The 19,404-nt window shown below is 43.4% G+C and overlaps 1 protein-coding gene across 3 annotated transcripts in view; it reads left to right on the forward strand.

Moving 5' to 3' along the window:
* Positions 1-19,404, forward strand: part of COL9A1 (collagen type IX alpha 1 chain) — a 106,210-nt gene that overhangs the window by 40,054 nt on the left and 46,752 nt on the right. For 2 of the 3 annotated variants that reach the window (XM_059083832.2, XM_067011385.1), the window contains exons 6-17: positions 3,298-3,375; positions 4,089-4,109; positions 5,484-5,558; positions 5,821-5,856; positions 5,992-6,054; positions 12,388-12,441; positions 12,706-12,741; positions 14,886-14,909; positions 15,276-15,329; positions 16,714-16,767; positions 17,413-17,445; positions 18,195-18,251. In XM_059083832.2, the coding sequence (XP_058939815.2) occupies positions 3,298-3,375; positions 4,089-4,109; positions 5,484-5,558; positions 5,821-5,856; positions 5,992-6,054; positions 12,388-12,441; positions 12,706-12,741; positions 14,886-14,909; positions 15,276-15,329; positions 16,714-16,767; positions 17,413-17,445; positions 18,195-18,251 (585 nt within the window). Of the gene's footprint in view, positions 1-3,297; positions 3,376-3,829; positions 4,027-4,088; positions 4,110-5,483; positions 5,559-5,820; positions 5,857-5,991; positions 6,055-12,387; positions 12,442-12,705; positions 12,742-14,885; positions 14,910-15,275; positions 15,330-16,713; positions 16,768-17,412; positions 17,446-18,194; positions 18,252-19,404 lie in introns of those variants that run through there. The other variant, XM_067011386.1, reaches the window with a different exon arrangement.

Raw genomic sequence — 19,404 nt, forward strand, 5'->3', positions numbered from 1 at the left:
TTTTATTTCTCTACTTGTATTTTTTTGTGTGTCACATACTGTAAGCCCATTATGGGGAGGAGAATATCTGGTTCCCATAGAATATTTCCTTAGTGCTTGGCTTATATTGGGACTTGAAAAATGTTTGCTGACAGACTAAATTAAAACATTAGTCACATATGTTTTGTCCATGGGTATTCAAAGTGAAGAATGATTCCAGGTATGAAAATGAGAGATGTGTGGAAAGCAGCATTTTAGATGTATAATGAGAGTGACTTTTACCAGGGAACTCGGCCAATCTTCCTTCAAAATAATTAGCATGGAAATTGGAATTCATATTGTATGCCCCCAAATCTATATGTTGTATAGATGATTATTAGTGCATAGGTGGTGTTTATGTGGAAGCACAGATGTGTTCAGAAACCTCTGATCTGGGTGACACTGTCACAACCCAGCCTGTATTCACAGGTCAATTCCATTCAATTCCCCCTTATCCTGCACCACAACTGCATCCCACGTACTTATACAGGTGTACCCATTTATCCAGACAGAATTACATTTTTGAGAAAATAGCTTAACGAGTTAATTTGCATTTGCAATAAGTAACTTTAATGAACTATCTAAACAAAGGATATAGGTTTCCTGGTTAGCCATATAATTAAAATTTCTCAAGGCATGCATTATTTTTGAGAATCAAAGAATCACCCACATACAATGCATGCCTAGTTTGATACCAGTTCACAAAGGACTTAGTGAATAACATTGTATGAGTGGTCTCTTTTATTTTGAGAGTTAGGGAGGTAATTTTCTTATTCTGGTAAAACTTTTATCTGGTCATTGAGGAAAAAAAATCACATTTCCTATGTGATATTTTGTCATACACATGAATATGTAACTGCATATAGAAACAGCTGCCAGTTTTGGGAGGAACAGTAGAAACTTTGCTTCTGGATCTATTTCTATAACAAGCATGCAAGTAGGTTAAGTTTTGAATTCTTATGAAAATTTAAAATTTATTAGTCTAGTTCTGAAGTTTTCTAGTACATGTAGGAAATAAGTTTATGTAGTTTTAATTTCTAGGTCTGTTTTCTTTTCTATTCATCTTTAATACAAATGTTCAATCACCACATGCGTGGGTTACCTGCTTAGAAAATCATGATTTATTCTGGAGAGATGTTGCATTCTCCAAGGAGGCTGACTGGGATAGCAGAGAAAGTCCTTATTTTAGAGTCAGGAACATTTGGAATGCCAGCTCTGACGTTTACTAGCTGTGTGACCTGGCACATGATTTAACCCCTCTGAGCCCCTTTACCCATGTGTGACTGGCCTCCAAGAGATGTTGGGGGCATGCCAGGTATTTAGTAGTCATTAAGGAAAAGGTTGTTCCATTCTTTCATCTTCCTTTTACAATTTCCTCTGCAGGTTGGAACAGAATCAAGATAAAATCTCTCCCAAGCAAACAAGACTATTCTGATGAAAAACAAAGTGTTTGATTAAAGTGATTTCCTTAGCTGCAAGCTATTGTGTGGTGTGGAAAGCAGTTCTTTTGTAGGATGTCAATACGCGATTGTTAAATAGTTCACACCAAGAACACACAGATCAGCATACTTTCCATCCTAAAATATGTCTTGATTTAGCTGCTCACTTTCTTTTCATCTCATTTAATTCGTTTTACCAGTGTCCACATTTTCTGGAGAGAAGGCATAGCAGGTTTGAGGGGAACAAGAAAAATAGAGGAAGAGGAGAATTCCAGGGCAGTTAGCATCATGTGAGAAGGGGCACCAATGCAGGAATGTCAAAGCTTGATGTCTTATTTTCACCCCTTTATAAAATGTAAACTTGGTTACATTTTGGTTAACTTTCCCTTCCTCTGCGGGGAGAAGGAAAGGACTTCATCTTTCATTCCTTCCAACTCTGATCTTCCATCCAGTAACTTCAACTCTGGATGCTTCTGTAACAATGGGAAAAATGTGTCTAACTTAATTCTAGATCCAGTAGATGGAGTCATTTTGGCAGGAGGGATGGAGTGCAAATCCCCGTTGGATGAAAGAAAAGAGATTACCTTACATTAAGTTACTTTATATTTAGATGACATTATGTTTAGATTTGGGAACTGGACATTTGCATAATGCCAGGAGAATCAAATGACCAAGAAACATGGATCCAAATAGAAATGCCTGACAAGGAACTTCCTCATTGAAGAGGGGCCAGAGTGGCACGTGGTGGCAGGCTTCCTGTGGGGAACGTTTTCTTTTTTACCTTCTCACCTGAGGCTTTCAGATTCAGAACTGGCCACTCTTCCTTTGTTCTGTTTCTCTCCTGTTCTGCTCTTCTTTCTCCCTTAACACCTGCTAAAAGGTAAGAAGTTGTCAAGACACACCTGACTTTCAATTGTCTAGGAATTTTATATCTCTACAACCACTGAATTAGTTAAACTGAAATATTTTTTATTATCTTGTTTTTTCCTGAGTCCTAAATTTCTCTCATTCCCTCCACTTTCAGACCTTCCTATTTCCATTTTAAGCTGTGATACTCCGTGGCAAATGTCTAGCACGCATATTCTCCCAGGACCCAATTTTCCTTTCTCTACTTTATTCCTGGTGCTGCCTCTGTTTCTAATCTTTTCGCGTGTGAAGTGTTAGTGCATATGTCCTCTGGGATCCCATCCAGACTCTGACACTTATTGGCTTGTGCCTAGGACAGTTTCCTGTTCTCTCTGAGACTCATTTTAACAGAATCTACCTCTTGAACGTTGTGGTGAGGACAGAAATAGAAAGTCAGTGCCAGTGGTGGGTTTCCTGCCTAGGGCTGTGCTGGAGCAATGCAGAGCTAAAGTCATCTACATACAATGATAGGAGAAAAGTGGGAAGGGTTTGCAGCCCATTTCCATTGGAAAATGTATTCAGGAACAAGAGTGGGGAAAAATGGTATTCAGGAACAAGGGTCCCGGTCCACTGAGATCAACCAGTTCAAGTGGGTGACCAGACACTTAACAATTGGAGCACACTTACAAACTCGTCTCCTTTTTAAACGACCTGCTTCTGTGCTCCAAAAAGACCTGAACTGGGCTTCCCTAGTGGCGCAGTGGTTGAGTCCGCCTGCTGATGCAGGGGACGTGGGTTCGTGTCCTGGTCCGGGAGGATCCCGCATGCCGCGGAGCGGCTGGGCCCGTGAGCCATGGCCACTGAGCCTGAGCGTCCGTAGCCTGTGCTCCGCAACGGGAGAGGCCACAACAGTGAGAGGCCCGCGTACCGCAAAAAAACAAAACAAACAAACAAAAAACCAAAACTGAACTGACTGGCTGCTGTCTTTCCCCAGTTTGAACTTCAGTGGATGCTGATCCATTGTGACCCACTGCGACCCAGGAGAGAAACTTGCCACGAGCTGCCAACCAGGGTAACAGTGAGTCCCTGGACCACCTGCAAAGGCCACTTCCACCCAGCGTAGCTCTCGCCACCTCCTCAAAACCCCCCCCTCCCCACTCTCTTTCTCTAAAGAATCCAGGCTTTGCAGCACAGACCAGATAGACAGTAAGGAAGCACCGGTCCCACCCACAGCTGGGCGGGTAGAAACCACCTTGGGGCGGGGGTGTCTGTTTCTACCTTGGGTGGCTTACGACCCTCCCTCCTCCCCTCGCACATATCTCCGCAAGAACACTGCCGGTTGCAGCCCTTAGTGGCACGCAGGCCATCGCTTTGGCTCCTAGGACAGAAGGATGCTGCCCTGGGGCGGGAGGGGCGCGGGCAGAACCGTCCTGAGCGGCCGCGGGGAAGGAGTTAAAAGGGACTGTTGTCATTCTATCCGTCCTCCCGGCCCCGCAAGCTCTCCTCCAATCCCCAGGACCCTCTCCGGGGCCACTCACAAACAGGAGGAACTTACGCCTCTCTGTCTGGGGGCGCTCTTTGTGGGGACAAGCGCCACTGTGCGCGCGTGGAGGGCGGGCCCGGGGATTAGCGGCGCGCGGCGGGGATGGCCTGGACGGCGCGGGACCGCGGGGCCCTCGGGCTGGGACTGCTGCTGTCGGGGCTCTGCCTGTGCGCGGCTCAAGTAAGTTGCGCGCGGGTTTAGGGGGACGCCTTCCCACTGTCTCCCCATCTTTTCTTCTCCAGCCCAGCCAGACCACCGACCTGGTAAGCCAGGGGGCGCAGTCGTCGGGGGAGCCGCGGGGAAGGTGCCGAGCATCCCGTGGGCTGCCGGGCCCCGCGCATCCTGCGGCGAGCACGGTGGGAGGCGGGGGCCCTAGGTGACCCCTACGGTCCCGGAAAGGGCGCCCCCTCGCCCACCGGGCCCCCATACTGCAGGCTCAGGCGGAGGCTGGAGGCCGGGGTTTAATTTTCAGCCTGACTGCTCCTCCCCCCTTCCCTCCCCTCCCCCTCCTCTCCCCTTCCCTCCCCTCCCCCTCCTCTCCCCTTCCCCTCCCTTCCCCTTCTATCCCCTCCCCCCACCCCTCCCCCTCCTGGCGCGGTCCGGGGCAGCCCTGCGGGAGTAGGCGGGGTTCCAGCAAACTTTGCATCCCGCCCGGTGTTCCCGCCGGTCGGGGTGGACCCACGGCCCGGACTGGCCTCGAAATTTCGGCAGCTTCCCGAAGGCTCGGCGTCTCCTCCCTCCGCCCCAGGACAGGACCCGGCGGGGGCAGGGCAGCCAGCGCCGTTTGAGGTTTCACTTACAAAGACCCCATTGTAACCTGTCTGGTCCCCGGAGTTTAGAAAAACCAAGTTTTCCTTGATGAAAGAAGCTTTTTTCTTTCTTTCTTTTTTTAAATTTAGAAGAGAGAGAGAGAAAAAAAAATCTCACATTCCCTAAGCAACGTGTGCAAACTATTGCAGAGGCCAGCCTTCCTTCTAACACCATCAAAGCTGAGCTGTTTGCAGCCGATAAAAGGGGTCACACCCTAGGGTCAGCCTGAAATTTGGGGTGTTTTTGAAGCGAGGTGCCCAGACCTCCTGCAAGAGAATCGCCGCAGGCGGATCTGAAAGGAGGCCAGGCGCTCGCTGGGTTCCACCGCTGCTCCGCCCCATTCTCCCTTGTCTTTCCCTGAGAGGATTCCCTCAGCTTTCTCCTCAAAACACAGGAAGGTCTACAGAATGACACTAATTGATCTGGGCTGGAGCGCCTCTGCTCCTACCTGTTCCACTTTGGCCAAAACGCTGACCCGCAATCATCGATTAAATCGAGGTGTTCAGTGACCACCATCTTCAAGATCGAATCCCTTGAGGAAGAGGCCCCCTGTTCCTCACAAGCCCCCTTCGGTTGAATGCTCTGTAGACGTGAGGACTCCATCCTGGGGGCCTGGATTGTGCTCTAACCTCACTGTCAGCCTCATTGAGGACCTTGAAGAGGGGAAGGAGTTCCCTTGGGAGTTCGATCCCCGCGTGTTATGTTGGGTTCAAACCTCGGCCTCTGCAGGGCAGTGTCTTTACCGCGCCCGGGGCCTCGGGCTCTCGTGCCCAGTTTCGCGTCCTTGCCCCACGTGCTCCACTAACCCGTGTGCGCTCTCTTGTCAGAGGGGGCCCCCGGGTGAGCAGGGTCCTCCGGGGCCGCCGGGCCCCCCTGGAGTTCCGGGCATCGACGGCATCGACGTAAGTGTCACCTTCCCCAGCGGCTCGGGTGGGTTCTTTGAGAGTGTCCGAAGCCCCCCCCCCCCAAAGGCAGGATGGGACGTGGGTGAGCCTGGAAGTCTGGGAATTTCGGAGGGGGGAGGTCACGTGTCCTGTGGCCCCGGTTGGTCATGTACCAGCACCATTTAGCCCGTCCCCGTCCCCGATTTGTGAGGGATTCTCCCGGAGGGGTGCCCAGCGCCCCCCTCTCACGGACTGCTCTCCCTTTCCTCCTGTCCTCCAGGGTGACCGAGGTCCGAAGGGTCCCCCAGGCCCCCCGGTAAGTGGATCAGCGCCTTGGCCCTCCACTTCCTTCTTTCCGACGTGGTCTGCAGCCACGTGCGTCAGAAGAGTCTCAACTTTGCCCCCTTTTCTCTCCTTTTTTCTCTCCCTGCCTCGCGCCCTGCCTGCCCAGGGCCCCCCAGGAGAGCCGGGAAAGCCAGGAGCTCCAGGCAAGCCTGGCACGCCGGGCGCAGACGTGAGTAGTGGGAACTGAGGGCGCGCAGCCGGGCCCACGGCGTGCGTGCGTGCGTGCGTGCGTGCGTGCGTGCGTGTGTGCGTGCGTGCGTGCGTGCGTGTGCGCTTGTGTGCGTGTAGAGAGGCGCAGGCTACAGGGAGGGGGTGACCGTGGTCCCAGCTGCAGCAGGGTTGTGGCCCTGAACTTGGCTTTGCGCGCGGGGTTGGCACGGACGTGGCAGTTTCTGCGCGTGGGTCTGCGAGGGTGGAGGCTCCGCGCAGCTCCCTGGGGAGAGCACGCAGCGCTGGCATTTCCTGCTCTCGGAAAACATAGGTGGGTACCGGTTCCTGCCTCTAACCGTCCACTCCCCTGCTCACCCGTTGCTGGGGAGGAGGAATGAGACTGGCCTCTGCAGGGGCTTCCCAGCAAGCCGTCTCTGCCCTTGCTTTCCGGCACCCCCTAAATGCATTTAGAAAAGGAACCTGCAGGGGAAGGTTCTTGGGGTTCTCCTCCTAAATCCCAAGGAAAAGAGAAGAGAAAGATGCTCTTGAGGGGAGGGTCTGAAGTGAGGGGGGAGGGGTGGGAACAGGGCTGGGTCAGGGAACTGGTCAGTACAGGTGGCACAGGAAATTCAAAACTAGTCTACTGTCTTTCCACGGGTGTTTTCTTGGCTGACATCAATGACAGAAATAAGCTGACTAGGGTTGCTTGAAGGCCGGGAAGCAGCAGCCTCTCCCCAACCTACCCACCAGCACACCTGCTTCCCCCTAAACCTCCCCCTAAACCTAACACTACGTAACATTTCTTAAGAGTAAAAGGACTTCAGTCCTCTCGGCTTCTCTGTCCGTACACTGGACTAATATTTATTGAGGTCTCACTGAAGGCCACTCCTTGACTTTGCCGCTGGATACGAAGTGAAGTAAGATCCGGCACCTGCTCTCAGAGAACAGACAAGCCTGGGTTCCTCAAGTTATCCTTCAGGTTACCATTTCATGTGGTTTCCCTGAACTAAGGACTTTTCTAAATCAAAAAAAGCAACCGAGGGCTTCCCTGGTGGCGCAGTGGTTGAGAATCCGCCTGCCGATGCAGGGGACGCGGGTTCGTGCCCCGGTCCGGGAAGATCCTACGTGCCGCGGAGCGGCTGGGCCCGTGAGCCGTGGCCGCTGAGCCTGCGCGTCCGGAGCCTGTGCTCCGCAGCGGGAGAGGCCACAACAGTGAGAGGCCCGCGTATCACAAAAAAAAAAAAAAAAAAAAAAAAAGCAACCGAAAACCTATGATTATAGATTCCCAGAAGTTCTGACTGGAGCTTAAGACAGAGCCTTCATTTTGAGAAAAAGAAAAACCACCCAGCTGGATGTTAGTGGTTATTAAGATGTGCTTTCTTTATCAAGATTAGCATAATGAAAATATTTGTCTATGCTGTTCATTGCCTTAGGAGATATTGACTTTGTTTTATGCTTCAAAAGCCCTAGTTTGAAGTTTCTAGGTATGCAGAGTGGCAGTGCATGAGGTTCCCAGGGACTAATATTTGTATAATACGAAGTGAATATCAGCCTAATATTAGTATAATACAAACCGAAATTATATAACTTGTTGGCTATCAAGCTTTTCTTTGAAACTCCGTGAATTACTTATGACACATTATAACAAAAAAAGTCTGATAAATACAAGGCCACTAAGTAAACCGGTAGCCCAGTATAGGTTGGATTTATTTCTGCATTCCTTTGAAACGTGGACCTTGTTTTATGTGAAAAGAAAATTGATGATTAAATGACTATCATTATTATTGATTTTTGTGGTGGTTGAAGCATAAACCAATGGCCTGAAGTCTTGTCTCACTATTGAGTTGCCATAATTTCAGACAGGACTAGAATTATCTGTGTCCCAGTTTCATGGTGCTTCTGTAGCAGGCGCAACAAATTCTTCTTTACTTATAAAGAAGAGTAAAGACAATGCCTGGTTTTGCTTTATAAAGTAATTTCCACACTTGAACAGAAACTTGGGATAAATAAATAAAAGGTCTTCAAAATCTTCAGAAGTACTATGTAAATAACACTTACAAATAGTTTTTTTTTTTTCTTTGTCTATAGTTGCAGTACCACAGTGCAGATTTCCAAAGTTAAAAAGTGTAAAATAGTAAGGTTTCTTGTATCATAGAACTTTGACCCTGGAAGGTCCTCAGGGAGAAACTGGTGAGGGCATTGAATCAGTCTTCTGGGATTGCAAAGGAAAGCAAGAGAAAAAGAAAGAGAGAAAGGAAGGAGAGATAAAGTAAGAAATTCGTGTATGTGCCAGTATTTTGGGCATTTTTAGAACTGAGCAAAAAATTAACTATACTAGTTTGCATTTGAGTAGACCTTTCTTTTCAAATGCAGTCACAAACATTATTTCCTTTAACTTTACAATAAGCTGGAAAGTAGATTTGGCTAATATTCTTCACAGATAAGGACACTGAATAATTATGAGGACAAGTAGTTTCCCCAGGGGCCCAGAGTTATTCAGTGGCTAAGGTGATGAAAGAAACCAGATTTCTTGATTTTTAGAGTCACTTTCTTTCCAGATAGCTTTGCCTCATGCAGATATGAATGAGGTTCTTAAATAGATGAATATTTGGAGAAAATAGGGAGAGAAAGAATGATAGTGAATTTTTGTTATCTGAATTAGCAACCAAGAAATATGATATTAAAAATTCAATGGATAGTAAAAATATTTTAATGGATATTTTATAATTACTTGTAAGTACTGGTATAAATTTCATGTTCACCAAATTTTGAAACGGAGCCACATACAACTTACAAGATCCTGACCTGAAAAGTTTTTTTATTCCACTCTTTGACACATTTGACATTTTAAACAGAGCTTTTACCCTAAATTGAGAATAGACCTTGAGACTAATGAAATACCAGAAACTGGATCAGAGTTTGCTGTTTGTCTCTGGGCTTGAGAGCTAAGTAAGTGGGAAAGCGTAAGTTACCTTTCTTGGTAGGTGAACCTAAGTGTGGTGGTGGGACCTGAACCCTCCAACCTTGGTTCATTGCAAAGCTGTATTTTTTGGTAATGTTAACAAATGGTTAATCAGGTGATGTTTGGAAGGATCTGAAAGGAACATGGCTTAAAAGTAATTATCCTGAATCAAGTGGATTTTTGACAGAAAAGGTAAACGAGTCATGGCAGCTAGTCTTGTAGGATTATGTGTTGGGTCTTTTGAGCTGAGTGGGTGGAATGTTGGAAGGAAATTACTGTTGTTGGCTGGTGTGCTCTGTCAGGCAGCAGCAGGAAATTTCAGAACACAGTTGGCTTCAATATCATCCCATATAGAACTTTATCTTCGTAAGCATTCATATGAAAGCAATTCTTTCTGCCACTGGCAATATTTTCCTCTTGTCATTTCTTTGACAAATAAGAATGATTGCAGTTGGAGTTGTATGCGTGCATCTGTAAATGTAAATTGTAGGAGATTTATGTACATACATATAAAATCCCTCCTTTCCTGCTAAGACTTTAGTAAGTTGATTCTTTTCCCTTATAGCCATGTAAGATTAAAGAGGTCAGAGCTTGGCTGTAAGCTCTGCTCCCAAAGGACAACTGTACTGTTATCAGTTATAACTTATATTCTCATAGGCACTTTTGCTGTGGCATGCTCAGTGAGCTCTGTAGAGTAGTATTTTTTTTTCCATGCGTATAGCATCCATCTCAGATACAGAGAAGAGGAATTAGAATGAAGTACAGGAATTATAGTTAAGCCATGCTACTTTTTCCAGGAAAGAGGTTAGAACATCCTCTGAATGTATACAACATATCATCCCTGATAGATGTTACTTTAGGATAGTGAGTCATAAAGAAACTACTCGGAAAGGTCAGTGCAAGTGGAAATAGTCAGGCAGCCAAAAAAATGTGAGGGCGCCTGTGAAGCACAGTGCCCGTGGTTAGTACCTAGATTTTTGTGCTTGTTTATGTGCAGAACCGCTTCTGAATGAGGTTTTAAGCTCCCAGAGGGCAGGAAACATCACTTCATGTGAACTCTTCCTTAGCATCTAGTGTAGTCTGACCACACAATAATGATAATAAGAACGGCTAACATTAACTCCGTGTCTGCTCTGCCAGGCACTGTTGTAAACACCCTGTGTGTAATATCCCAATGAATGTTCAAAATTACCATATGAGGTAGATCTCGACATTATACCTATTTTACCTCCGGAAACCGAGGCTACATACAGTTGAGCTACTTGCCCATGGTTGTACAGGAGTTAAGTGCCAGAGTTGGAATTTGAACCCAAAGTAAAGATGATGTGGAAGGACAGGTGTGAAACCCCTCCACCCAACAGGCTACCGCAATTTAATTTATTCAGTAGTCGTGTACTGAGTGTGTGGTAGATGTCGGCACCATGTGCTAGGATTGTAATGGATGCGGTCCTGTCCTCACGGGGCTTATGCTTTTCTACATGGCTGTTTCATAAAGGAGTTCACTGGATCATCAGACACCAGGATATATTTTCATTAATTCAAAGAGCTTCCTAGTGATTAGACATAGTTTATCATGTCTTATGGAAGACAGTATAAATAAGAAGTGACTGGAAGCAGCCTTCAGGGTATCCAGCCATTCTGCTTCCCTATTATGGAGCTGAAGTTCTACCATATACAGTAGCTACTGTCCTCCAACCTTGTCAGTTATTTCAATCACTGAGTGAAGATGGTTAGCTGGCTGTGTGTGGGGGGGAATGGACCAGGATTGGTCTTGGAGGGTATATGCATAGAGTGGACATTAGACGTCCCATTCGTCAGACATGCCCTGAGGCTTATAAAACCCACGTGCCATATGTGTTACCAGAGTGCCCCTGCAGGAATGGTTTGTTTGCTGAAATACAAAAGCCAACATTCCATTACCATGGGTGCTCAGCAACTAAGATGCCTGGACCTGTTCCCAAGTTACAGCGTTACAGTCCTACTGGGGAGACTGAAAATCTCAGTCTGCCAGAAACTCTTCCCTGTGCGTTTAATAACTTTATTCTTTGGTAAATTTCCAGTAATTAACATTTTCAACTCATTCTTTTCTACTTCCTTTGATTCACTCTTTGGAGTTATGAGGGAAATTAATTGATGTAGAGAAATGTAAAAGTGGTGATCAGTGAAATAGTTTTCTATATAAGCTACATGAATGCATTTTATTGATATTTATGCAGACTATGACAGATTAAATATGGATTTTGGTGATTATTTTTAAGTAGGGCTTTCATATTTTCAAGGAATCCATCCCTCAATTAATATCATTTTAGTCTTTTTCAAAATCTTGATAATGTATAGGTTTTATAAGGTATTTATATTATATATGCATGCATATATGTATAGGTTTTATAAGGTATTTATATTATATATGCATGCATATATGTATATGTACATATATGTATGTATATATTTATAGATACACATTCACATATGTGTCTTTAGCAAGGTGTTCCCTTCAAGATTACATTATAAATGATAACATCTAAAAGTAAATAAAAAATTAAAAAGATAAAAATGCATCTTTACCTGATGTGGAAATTTGGATGTACATGTAGTGTTATCATGCTTTGATATCTATTGAGTCAATTACTGTGACACACATTTATAACCATCATATGTAAAGCTAAAGCAGTTATTAAAGCATCACTTCCAAACACTGTCATTTTCCCTACTAATTTTCGGTAACTGACTTAAATTCTACATACTGAGTGGCACACATGAAAATGTATACTTAATAATAGCTGTTGTACTAAGGGAGATAACCTAGAAACATACATGCTCTCAAGTGATTCAGATTTAAAAGTTAACGTATTCCATAAGCAGTCGTCATTGCTAAGATGACTAGAGAGCTTTAGACGGCTCTAAGGCAATAATGAGATTGATTAGTTTTAATTACTATTGAAGGAACATTTTAACTCTCAAGACGTTATTCAAAAGCTACAGAGACATACAGTAGTTTTGTTTTATAAACGAAATAAAGGAGGTACATAAATATGGCTAAACGGCAGAGCCAAGACCTATTGTCCTATCAGACTTACCTGTTAGAACACTGTAACTATTATTTTGCATTTTTCAAAGCAGAGACAAAAGTACTAAATTATTGAGCCCTGTGATAAACAATGCATTTAGCAGAAAATTAGGAATAGGATAGAATTTATCAACAGAAAGTAATTAACAGGCAGATCTTAAACATTAGCTTTGAGAGAGAATATGCAAAGGTATTTCTTTACAAATATTTGTACCATACATAGGTAACCATCCTGTATATAATTAACAAATTAAGTAAAATTATCCACTTAGTGGTTTGCCTAAGGATGCTGTATTAGTTCTAACATCATCTTGCTTTATTAGGGATTAACGGGACCTAATGGATCTCCTGGCTCTGTTGGACCGAGAGGACAGAAAGTAAGTTAGCCACCTGGTGTTAATTGCTGGTATTCATTAAGTGTGGAAGCATAATTTCATTGTGGTGTTTCCAAATCAACTAACAGATTAGTTGTGAAGTAACTGAAGTACACTTGTTCAACTAAAATCGTGTTTCAGTTGAATTAAATTACATCTGAAACACCAAGATGGAGTGTTGTAATGATCTCAATATTTACGCAGTTTGCATACTTACATATTCATGCTACTAAAAGCTAAGTACAATGGAGCTATTTTTATTTTTAGGGAGAACCTGGCGTGCCGGGACCTCGTGGATTTCCAGTAAGTAAATGTAAAGTGACGTGGTTGATAATCTCCTATCTTTAGGTAAAATTCTGCCACTGTGAAATTTTTCAATGTAGTTCTCTACATAATACACATCACAAAGGAGTTTATGACTTATCTGCTATGATAAGCATTCTGACTATGAGTAGAGAAATTTTAGAGCAATTTGAATGTATGGTGTAAAATACATACATCTGTTTGCAGGTGGCGTTTCCCAGTAGACATCCCCCTCTCTGTCCCCACTGATGGAAAATGTTTCTTGCATGACAACAGCAAATCTAAGTATTCAGTGTTTAGACCTGGGCATCACGCCACTTTCTTCACAACTGGTTTTATCTCTGATGAAATATTGCCTGTCAGATATGTCAAATATTATCACCCACCTGGTTCCCTGGCAAGTCCTTTTCTACATTGCACAATCTGGCAGACTTGTGTTATTTCAGTCTACAAGAGAACTGGGTTCTCGGGCTGCTATCTTTTTTTCTATTTTGCTCTACATTCCTCTTTTGTTCTTGTCATGAATCTGTATTTTTCCTCCTTGTATTCTATTCTCGCTGTTTTCTTTGCCTTATTTCAGTGTTTGTCAACTTTTCCATTGCAGAAGTGAATATCTTGCTGGCTTTTCTCCCATATTTTCAGCTCAGAGCTCAACATCTTACAGAGATGCCTTTTTTTTTTTTTTTAGATTTAGTGAAATTTATCAAACCTCTAGGTCTCTGATAATGAAATAACTTATTGATTACTTTGGTATTGCCAAGCAGAACATTTATTCCCCAAATTGATCCACATATTAAAATGTTCAAATGGAAGTAATTTTTCAAAGAATGGCTTAAAGAAGTCCCACTTATCATGAAAACATACTGTTCATGTGAAATTCATGCTTGTTGTGGCTGCCTAAATAATTAGAAATAATAATATCATTATCAGAGGATGTACACTGATTCCACTGGGTGCTTCATATAAGGGTATTTTAGAAAAGGAGGTCTGGAAGTATAAGCTATCAGGAATATGGTATCAGAGACAGTTATGAATACAAGGGATTCAAGCCAACAGAGGAGAGGAAACCCAAGGCCGGGAGACTGACCCTGGAAAGCACAGAGAGAATAGGGGCTCTAGGTAGCTGATGCTCAGTTTTATTTAGTTCAACAAGCATAGAATTAGAGCTTCTTACGTACTAGGCCCTGTGCTTGGAATTGAAGCTGCGAGGCTGCGGAAGGCGTGGTTTCAACCCTTGATTACACGCAGTTCAGTGTTGCTCAGAGATAGAAAATGTAAAGGAGTGTGAGATGGGGTGACCAGCTCTAAAATAAAATTCAGCATACTAAATTAGGATCCACTGGAGGTGATTTCATGAGTGACACCGTTTTCATTTTCAGTATCTACTGGATTTGGTGTCTGGACATATAGCCCTACCTGTCGAACGGTGTGTTTCTAAACCCTTTTCTTCTCCCCCTCCTCTCTGTGCTAAAGGGAGAGAACTTTAGGAAGTTCTCTCCTAAACGAGGGAGAGGAAGTTTGGGGAACTTCCAAATATCACATTATAAACTTTAAAGCAGTATTGTATTGCTTTTAATGTAGGTTTCTTATAAAGCACGACAAGTGATATCACTTATATGCAGAATTTACAACATGATACAAATGAACTCATTTACAAAACGGAAATAGGCCCACAGACATAGAAAACAAACTTATGGTTACTAAAGGGGGATAAATTAGGAGTTTGGGATTAGCATATACAAACTACTACATACAAAATAGCAAATCAACAAGGCCCTACTGTATAGCACAGGGAACTATATTCAATATCTTGTAATAACCTACAATGGAAACGAATATGAAAAAGTCTGGTTGTGCCTCTTTGTGAGTAACGGGATTTTGGTTTTCTTTAAAAAAAAGTTTGGAAAAAATATTACTGGTTAGTTTAGACATCAAAAGAATATTTGAGGAGCTGAAACAAATTTCTTCCTTTAGAAGTAGAGCCGTGTTTGCTTTTCTTTACCCAGTCCTTTCTGTAGAATGAGCATCTTATGTTTATTTAGTGATAAACTTTATTGTTTATTTTTGAACTGAGTTATTTCTGTGTCTGTATTTACACTAAGTATGGGTCACGTACCGTAACAACTTTTATTTTAATCTTTTAGGGCCGTGGTATTCCTGGACCTCCTGTAAGTATTATCTCTTGGTTTGTTTTACATAGTCTACAAAAATGGCCCATTTCTCAGACCCCAACCCTACTCTCCAGCTAACACTGTACCCAGTGGCGTTTATAGTGTCCTACCTGAATGATCTTAGGGGGCTACTGTGACAGTGTCCCTATTCTGCCAGAAGTATTTTATGAATTTAAGGAATTTCTGTTAATTTAATTAATTTCTATTTAAGTAATTAAAATTTGGTCAAATGAGTCGTCTCGTTGGAAACCAAAGCTAGCACAGATACGTAATTCTAAGTCAGTTTATCGTATTTGATATCACTTGTCATAGATTGTAAAAACATCCGTGAATCACCGTGTCCCTTTAATTTGTTGCCTGCAGGGTCCTCCTGGGGGAGCAGGACTCCCTGGAGAGCTTGGCCGTGTTGGACCAATTGTGAGTAAACACACACACCGCGCATCGATAGACGTTTGCTGATTTAACTGAAGATGTTACTAGGGAAGGCACATTGCCCTAACTGTATGCTTCCCCCTGCAAATCCAAGGAATGGCAGATGAATTTCATTCCAGTTTATAATATTGATGAAGACCAGGGTAATAATGCTCCCGCATTTTTGTAGAGTGATTTAAATTTTTTCCCCAAAGTTTTCAGCTAAACTTTTCTTCCCAGCTTCTAGAATTAGTGATCAAGTAGAGAAGTGTCACCTTCGTTTTACAGACTCTCAGCCAGGATTGGGGTCCATTGTCTTTTGTATTAGTCTCTCTGCAGGAAATGAAGTGAATAGTCTAAAATTACTACCATGTACACTTATGTTAGGATCATGAAATCATAATCGAACTGACAGAACTTAACTTTAGTCAGTAAAGAGCTGAGCTTCATGGAAGAAATTGCTGGTCATGTGTTTGATGTTAATATTCAATAAATATTCAAAAAAAGTTGAATCACTGACGTTATCTGAACGATAGATAATAGTAAATCCACTGAGAGTCTGTAGGTGCTACTGTTTGACAAATTTATTTAGTGAATGATGAATGAATATGAAATGATTGTAAAATTGATTGTCAGATGCTTTTGACTTCTTATGATAGAATATTAGGAAGGAAAAGATGTGCCAGGAGGGAACTCTGGATATTAAGTCTAACTGGAATCCATTTTCATCGGAATGTGGCTTATTTGAATTTAGCCATCTTGATCTTCTGTCCCAATTGCAAGAGCGTGCAGTGACAGACCGAGTGATAGCTTCTGGGTGAAGAGCCTCAGGGGTGGCTGGCCCTGCAGAGGTGACGACCTTTTCTGCTGCAGCTTCAGGCAGGTGCAAGCGCCTTCCTTGCTGCTGCTGTTAGCTGGACAGCACTAGCAGCATTGGCTGTTCTGGTTCCCCTGAAAATCAACTAGAGAAATACGTAGCGTTTCCACTTTGTTGGCTGTTCTGGTTCCCCTGAAAATCAACTAGAGAAGTACGTAGCGTTTCCACTTTGTTGGCTGTTCTGGTTCCCCTGAAAATCAAGTAGAGAAATACGTAGCGTTTCCAGTTTGTTTGCAGAGTAGATAAAGTGATCATCCTATAGAGAAGAACTGGCTTTTTCCCCCAAGTCTCCTTCTGCCTTGTCTTATTACTTTGGTGAGACCGGAGCTCCTTTATTCTTCTGGTTTTGTGGAGTTAGTTGGATTGTGGGTCCCCCATCGATTTTGGTGGCAGGTCCATGCAGGATGAGCTGTGCACGTTTCTAGGAATGTCAGTTTCTCATGCCTCACCAGTTTTATGCACTGTGTTTTGACATGTGTATAACTACTGTGTCACAATTTTCAAATAACTTAGGGTGACCCTGGGAGAAGAGGACCACCGGGCCCCCCTGGTCCCCCGGGACCCAGCGTAAGTTATTTGCAGCTTGAATTTCTCTGCGTCTGAGAGTTGGGATTAAAGAAACCTAAGAACCAAAAATGGAAGTATCTTTAAATCAAGTCATTGTCCTAAAATTCCAGAATGGCTATGATTTTTTTCACTCATTCAGAGCATGGTCCTTTTAGGCCAGAATAGTAGAGAAATCACAATAATTTAAAAGTTGGTTTTCACAGGGAATGGTTTACTCATTGTATTTGAAGTGCTTTGAGGCTTGTGATTTCTCAAATGTTCAAAACTTGGACATATAAAGGGAACATTTTCAAAGGAACTAGTTTTTACAAAGGATTTACACAGTTAAGTACTTTAAAAAATGTAGTTAATTAGGAGATTATCCTTATTTTTAATTTATGATTTAGAGTTCTGCATATTTTCTGTTCTCTCATTTTATTTCCCTTCAATCCCCTGAAAGAAGTAATCTACTGCAATTTAGTTTTCTCCAAACAGAATAGGCCAAGTCAAGTTTTTAGAATGTTAGCGTATTATATGCTATTTATTCTGTATAGGTTATTGAACAAATACATTGATTGTATTTTTGTCCAATGAACTTTCTGTTATTAGTAGTTTGAATTAAAATGTTTCACTATGTTCTTAACTTTAGTATTTTCTTTACTTTAGGGAACAATTGGCTTTCATGATGGAGATCCATTGGTAAGACGTTTTCCTTTGAACAAAGTACAGTTTAGGTCAAAGACCAGGAATTCTCTTTAAAAGGTGAATTCTCTTTAAAATGACCTCACTGGAATATGTTGTATTTCTGTCTTTTACTTTACTCAGATAGCAGAGCTGTCGGCCGGACTGGTGAACTGGTCGCTTGTGTACACTCAGAAAAACCGTTTTTCATTATAGAAATATCTTTTTTTCCATAATCTTTTTACTTTATGACTAAGACATGCTTTTTCACCAGAGCACCCCAATGTTAGAAGATAGAAGTCAAACAATCCCCTCTGAGACTTGTTTTACTTATAGACTAATATTCAAACGATGTAGGAAAACTGCACGAAATGCAATTTTGGTCCATTTGTTTTGGGGGGACGTGACCCTCAGGACAGAGCTGTTGGAGTGGGGGGCAGGTGGGAGGGGACAAAGGTCAGGTCCTGGGACAGTGGCCTGCCTGCAATCATTTTATTTCTTTAACAAGTTAAATCTGAAGTAAATATGGCAAAATAGTAACATCCATTAAATCTGGGTGGCGGATATGTGGGGAAAGGGTTTGTTATGTTCTCTGTACTTTTCTGTAAGCTAAGAATATTTCCGAGTTTAAAAATAAAAGAATAAAAAAGGAAAGGGGGTAGTCAGAGTTATTTAATGAATATCATTGAATTGGGGTTCTGTAGCTGGAATCCTAAAAGATGTACCATTTTGTCATAAAGTAGACTGTCTGTCTGTCTCTCTGGCAGTGTCCCAATTCCTGTCCACCGGCTCGCTCTGGATATCCAGGCCTGCCAGGCATGAGGGTAAGAGAATAATTTCCATGCTGTGTCCTGTATTTTCTGTTTTCAAGAGTATTATCCACGGGAAAAGTAGAGCCTTTCCTTGAAGCACTGGCCTTTCTGGTGTGGAGTGCCCACTTTGATGGATTAGGCAAGTCTGTGTCGCTTGTTCTGTGGTCCTTATACAGTCCTGGAGATTCCCGCTGGTACCCTGACAGACACAGATGCTTGATTATTCAGTGCTGTTCAGGGAAGAAATACCAGTGAAATGTATTGGATGCTGGGGCCCTATAACACCAAATGAAGGTTCAGAAGTTTGCTCCAGTGATGAGAGATGGGGGCCAGGCACGGTACACATAATGTATGTGAAACTGTTTTAGCTAAAAAGAATTGGAAAAACTGTGCAAAATAGAGCAGAAAAGAGACTTTCCAAAAGTGTTTCTCTCTCACCCTGCCATCATAACTACTTCAAAATTGCCCATAAAAATAAGAGAATAAATACCAAAAGCTGGGGTTAAATGGCTCTCTCTCTCTAGTCCAGACCAGGGAAGTTCTGCCAAAGACCTGAAAGGCTCCGAGGCCCTGGGTTTCCCACGGTGATTTTCGTGGAGGTTAGCTTTGGTGGGTTCCCATAACTGCAGAAGACTTGGGCCTGGCTTGGTGTCTTGTTTTTCACAGAGACTTGCACCCTTGGTATAAGAAAGGTTCTGAGGACGGAAGCTGTGACAGACTTAATTTCAGAATGTTTGTTTCACATTTGCCCCATGTCCCTGACCCGAAGCACACATATGCTTAGAACAGGTGGCTTGACAGTGAAAGATGAGGATTTCCGCTCTGCAACCTTCACGGGCTGCTGCTTGTAGCTTGTCACCTGCACTTAAACTGTGTACAAGAAGAAGCAGAAAGTCCTGTGTCTGGGGAAGCCCTTCTTGTGCTTCCAGGAAGGAGACGGGCACAGAGGAAGCAGAGGGTTTTCAGGGGAGCCTCTAGAGAGCAGGGAGTAGCCCGTTGGGTGGGTCAGCCGTAACCTCTGGAGAGCGAGTTACTGATGCTGGAGAAGACTCCATGCCTTTCGCCCAGCTGTGGGAGGGAGCTGAGGGGGCAGGATTAGGGACCAGCTGGCAGTGAGTCATTGCCCAGTGGCTGAACTAGGTAACGGGATGTTTGCTATTCTCGA

Source organism: Kogia breviceps, chromosome 13 (genome assembly GCF_026419965.1).
Source record: "Kogia breviceps isolate mKogBre1 chromosome 13, mKogBre1 haplotype 1, whole genome shotgun sequence".
In the NCBI taxonomy this organism is placed as follows: Eukaryota; Metazoa; Chordata; class Mammalia; order Artiodactyla; family Physeteridae; genus Kogia; species Kogia breviceps.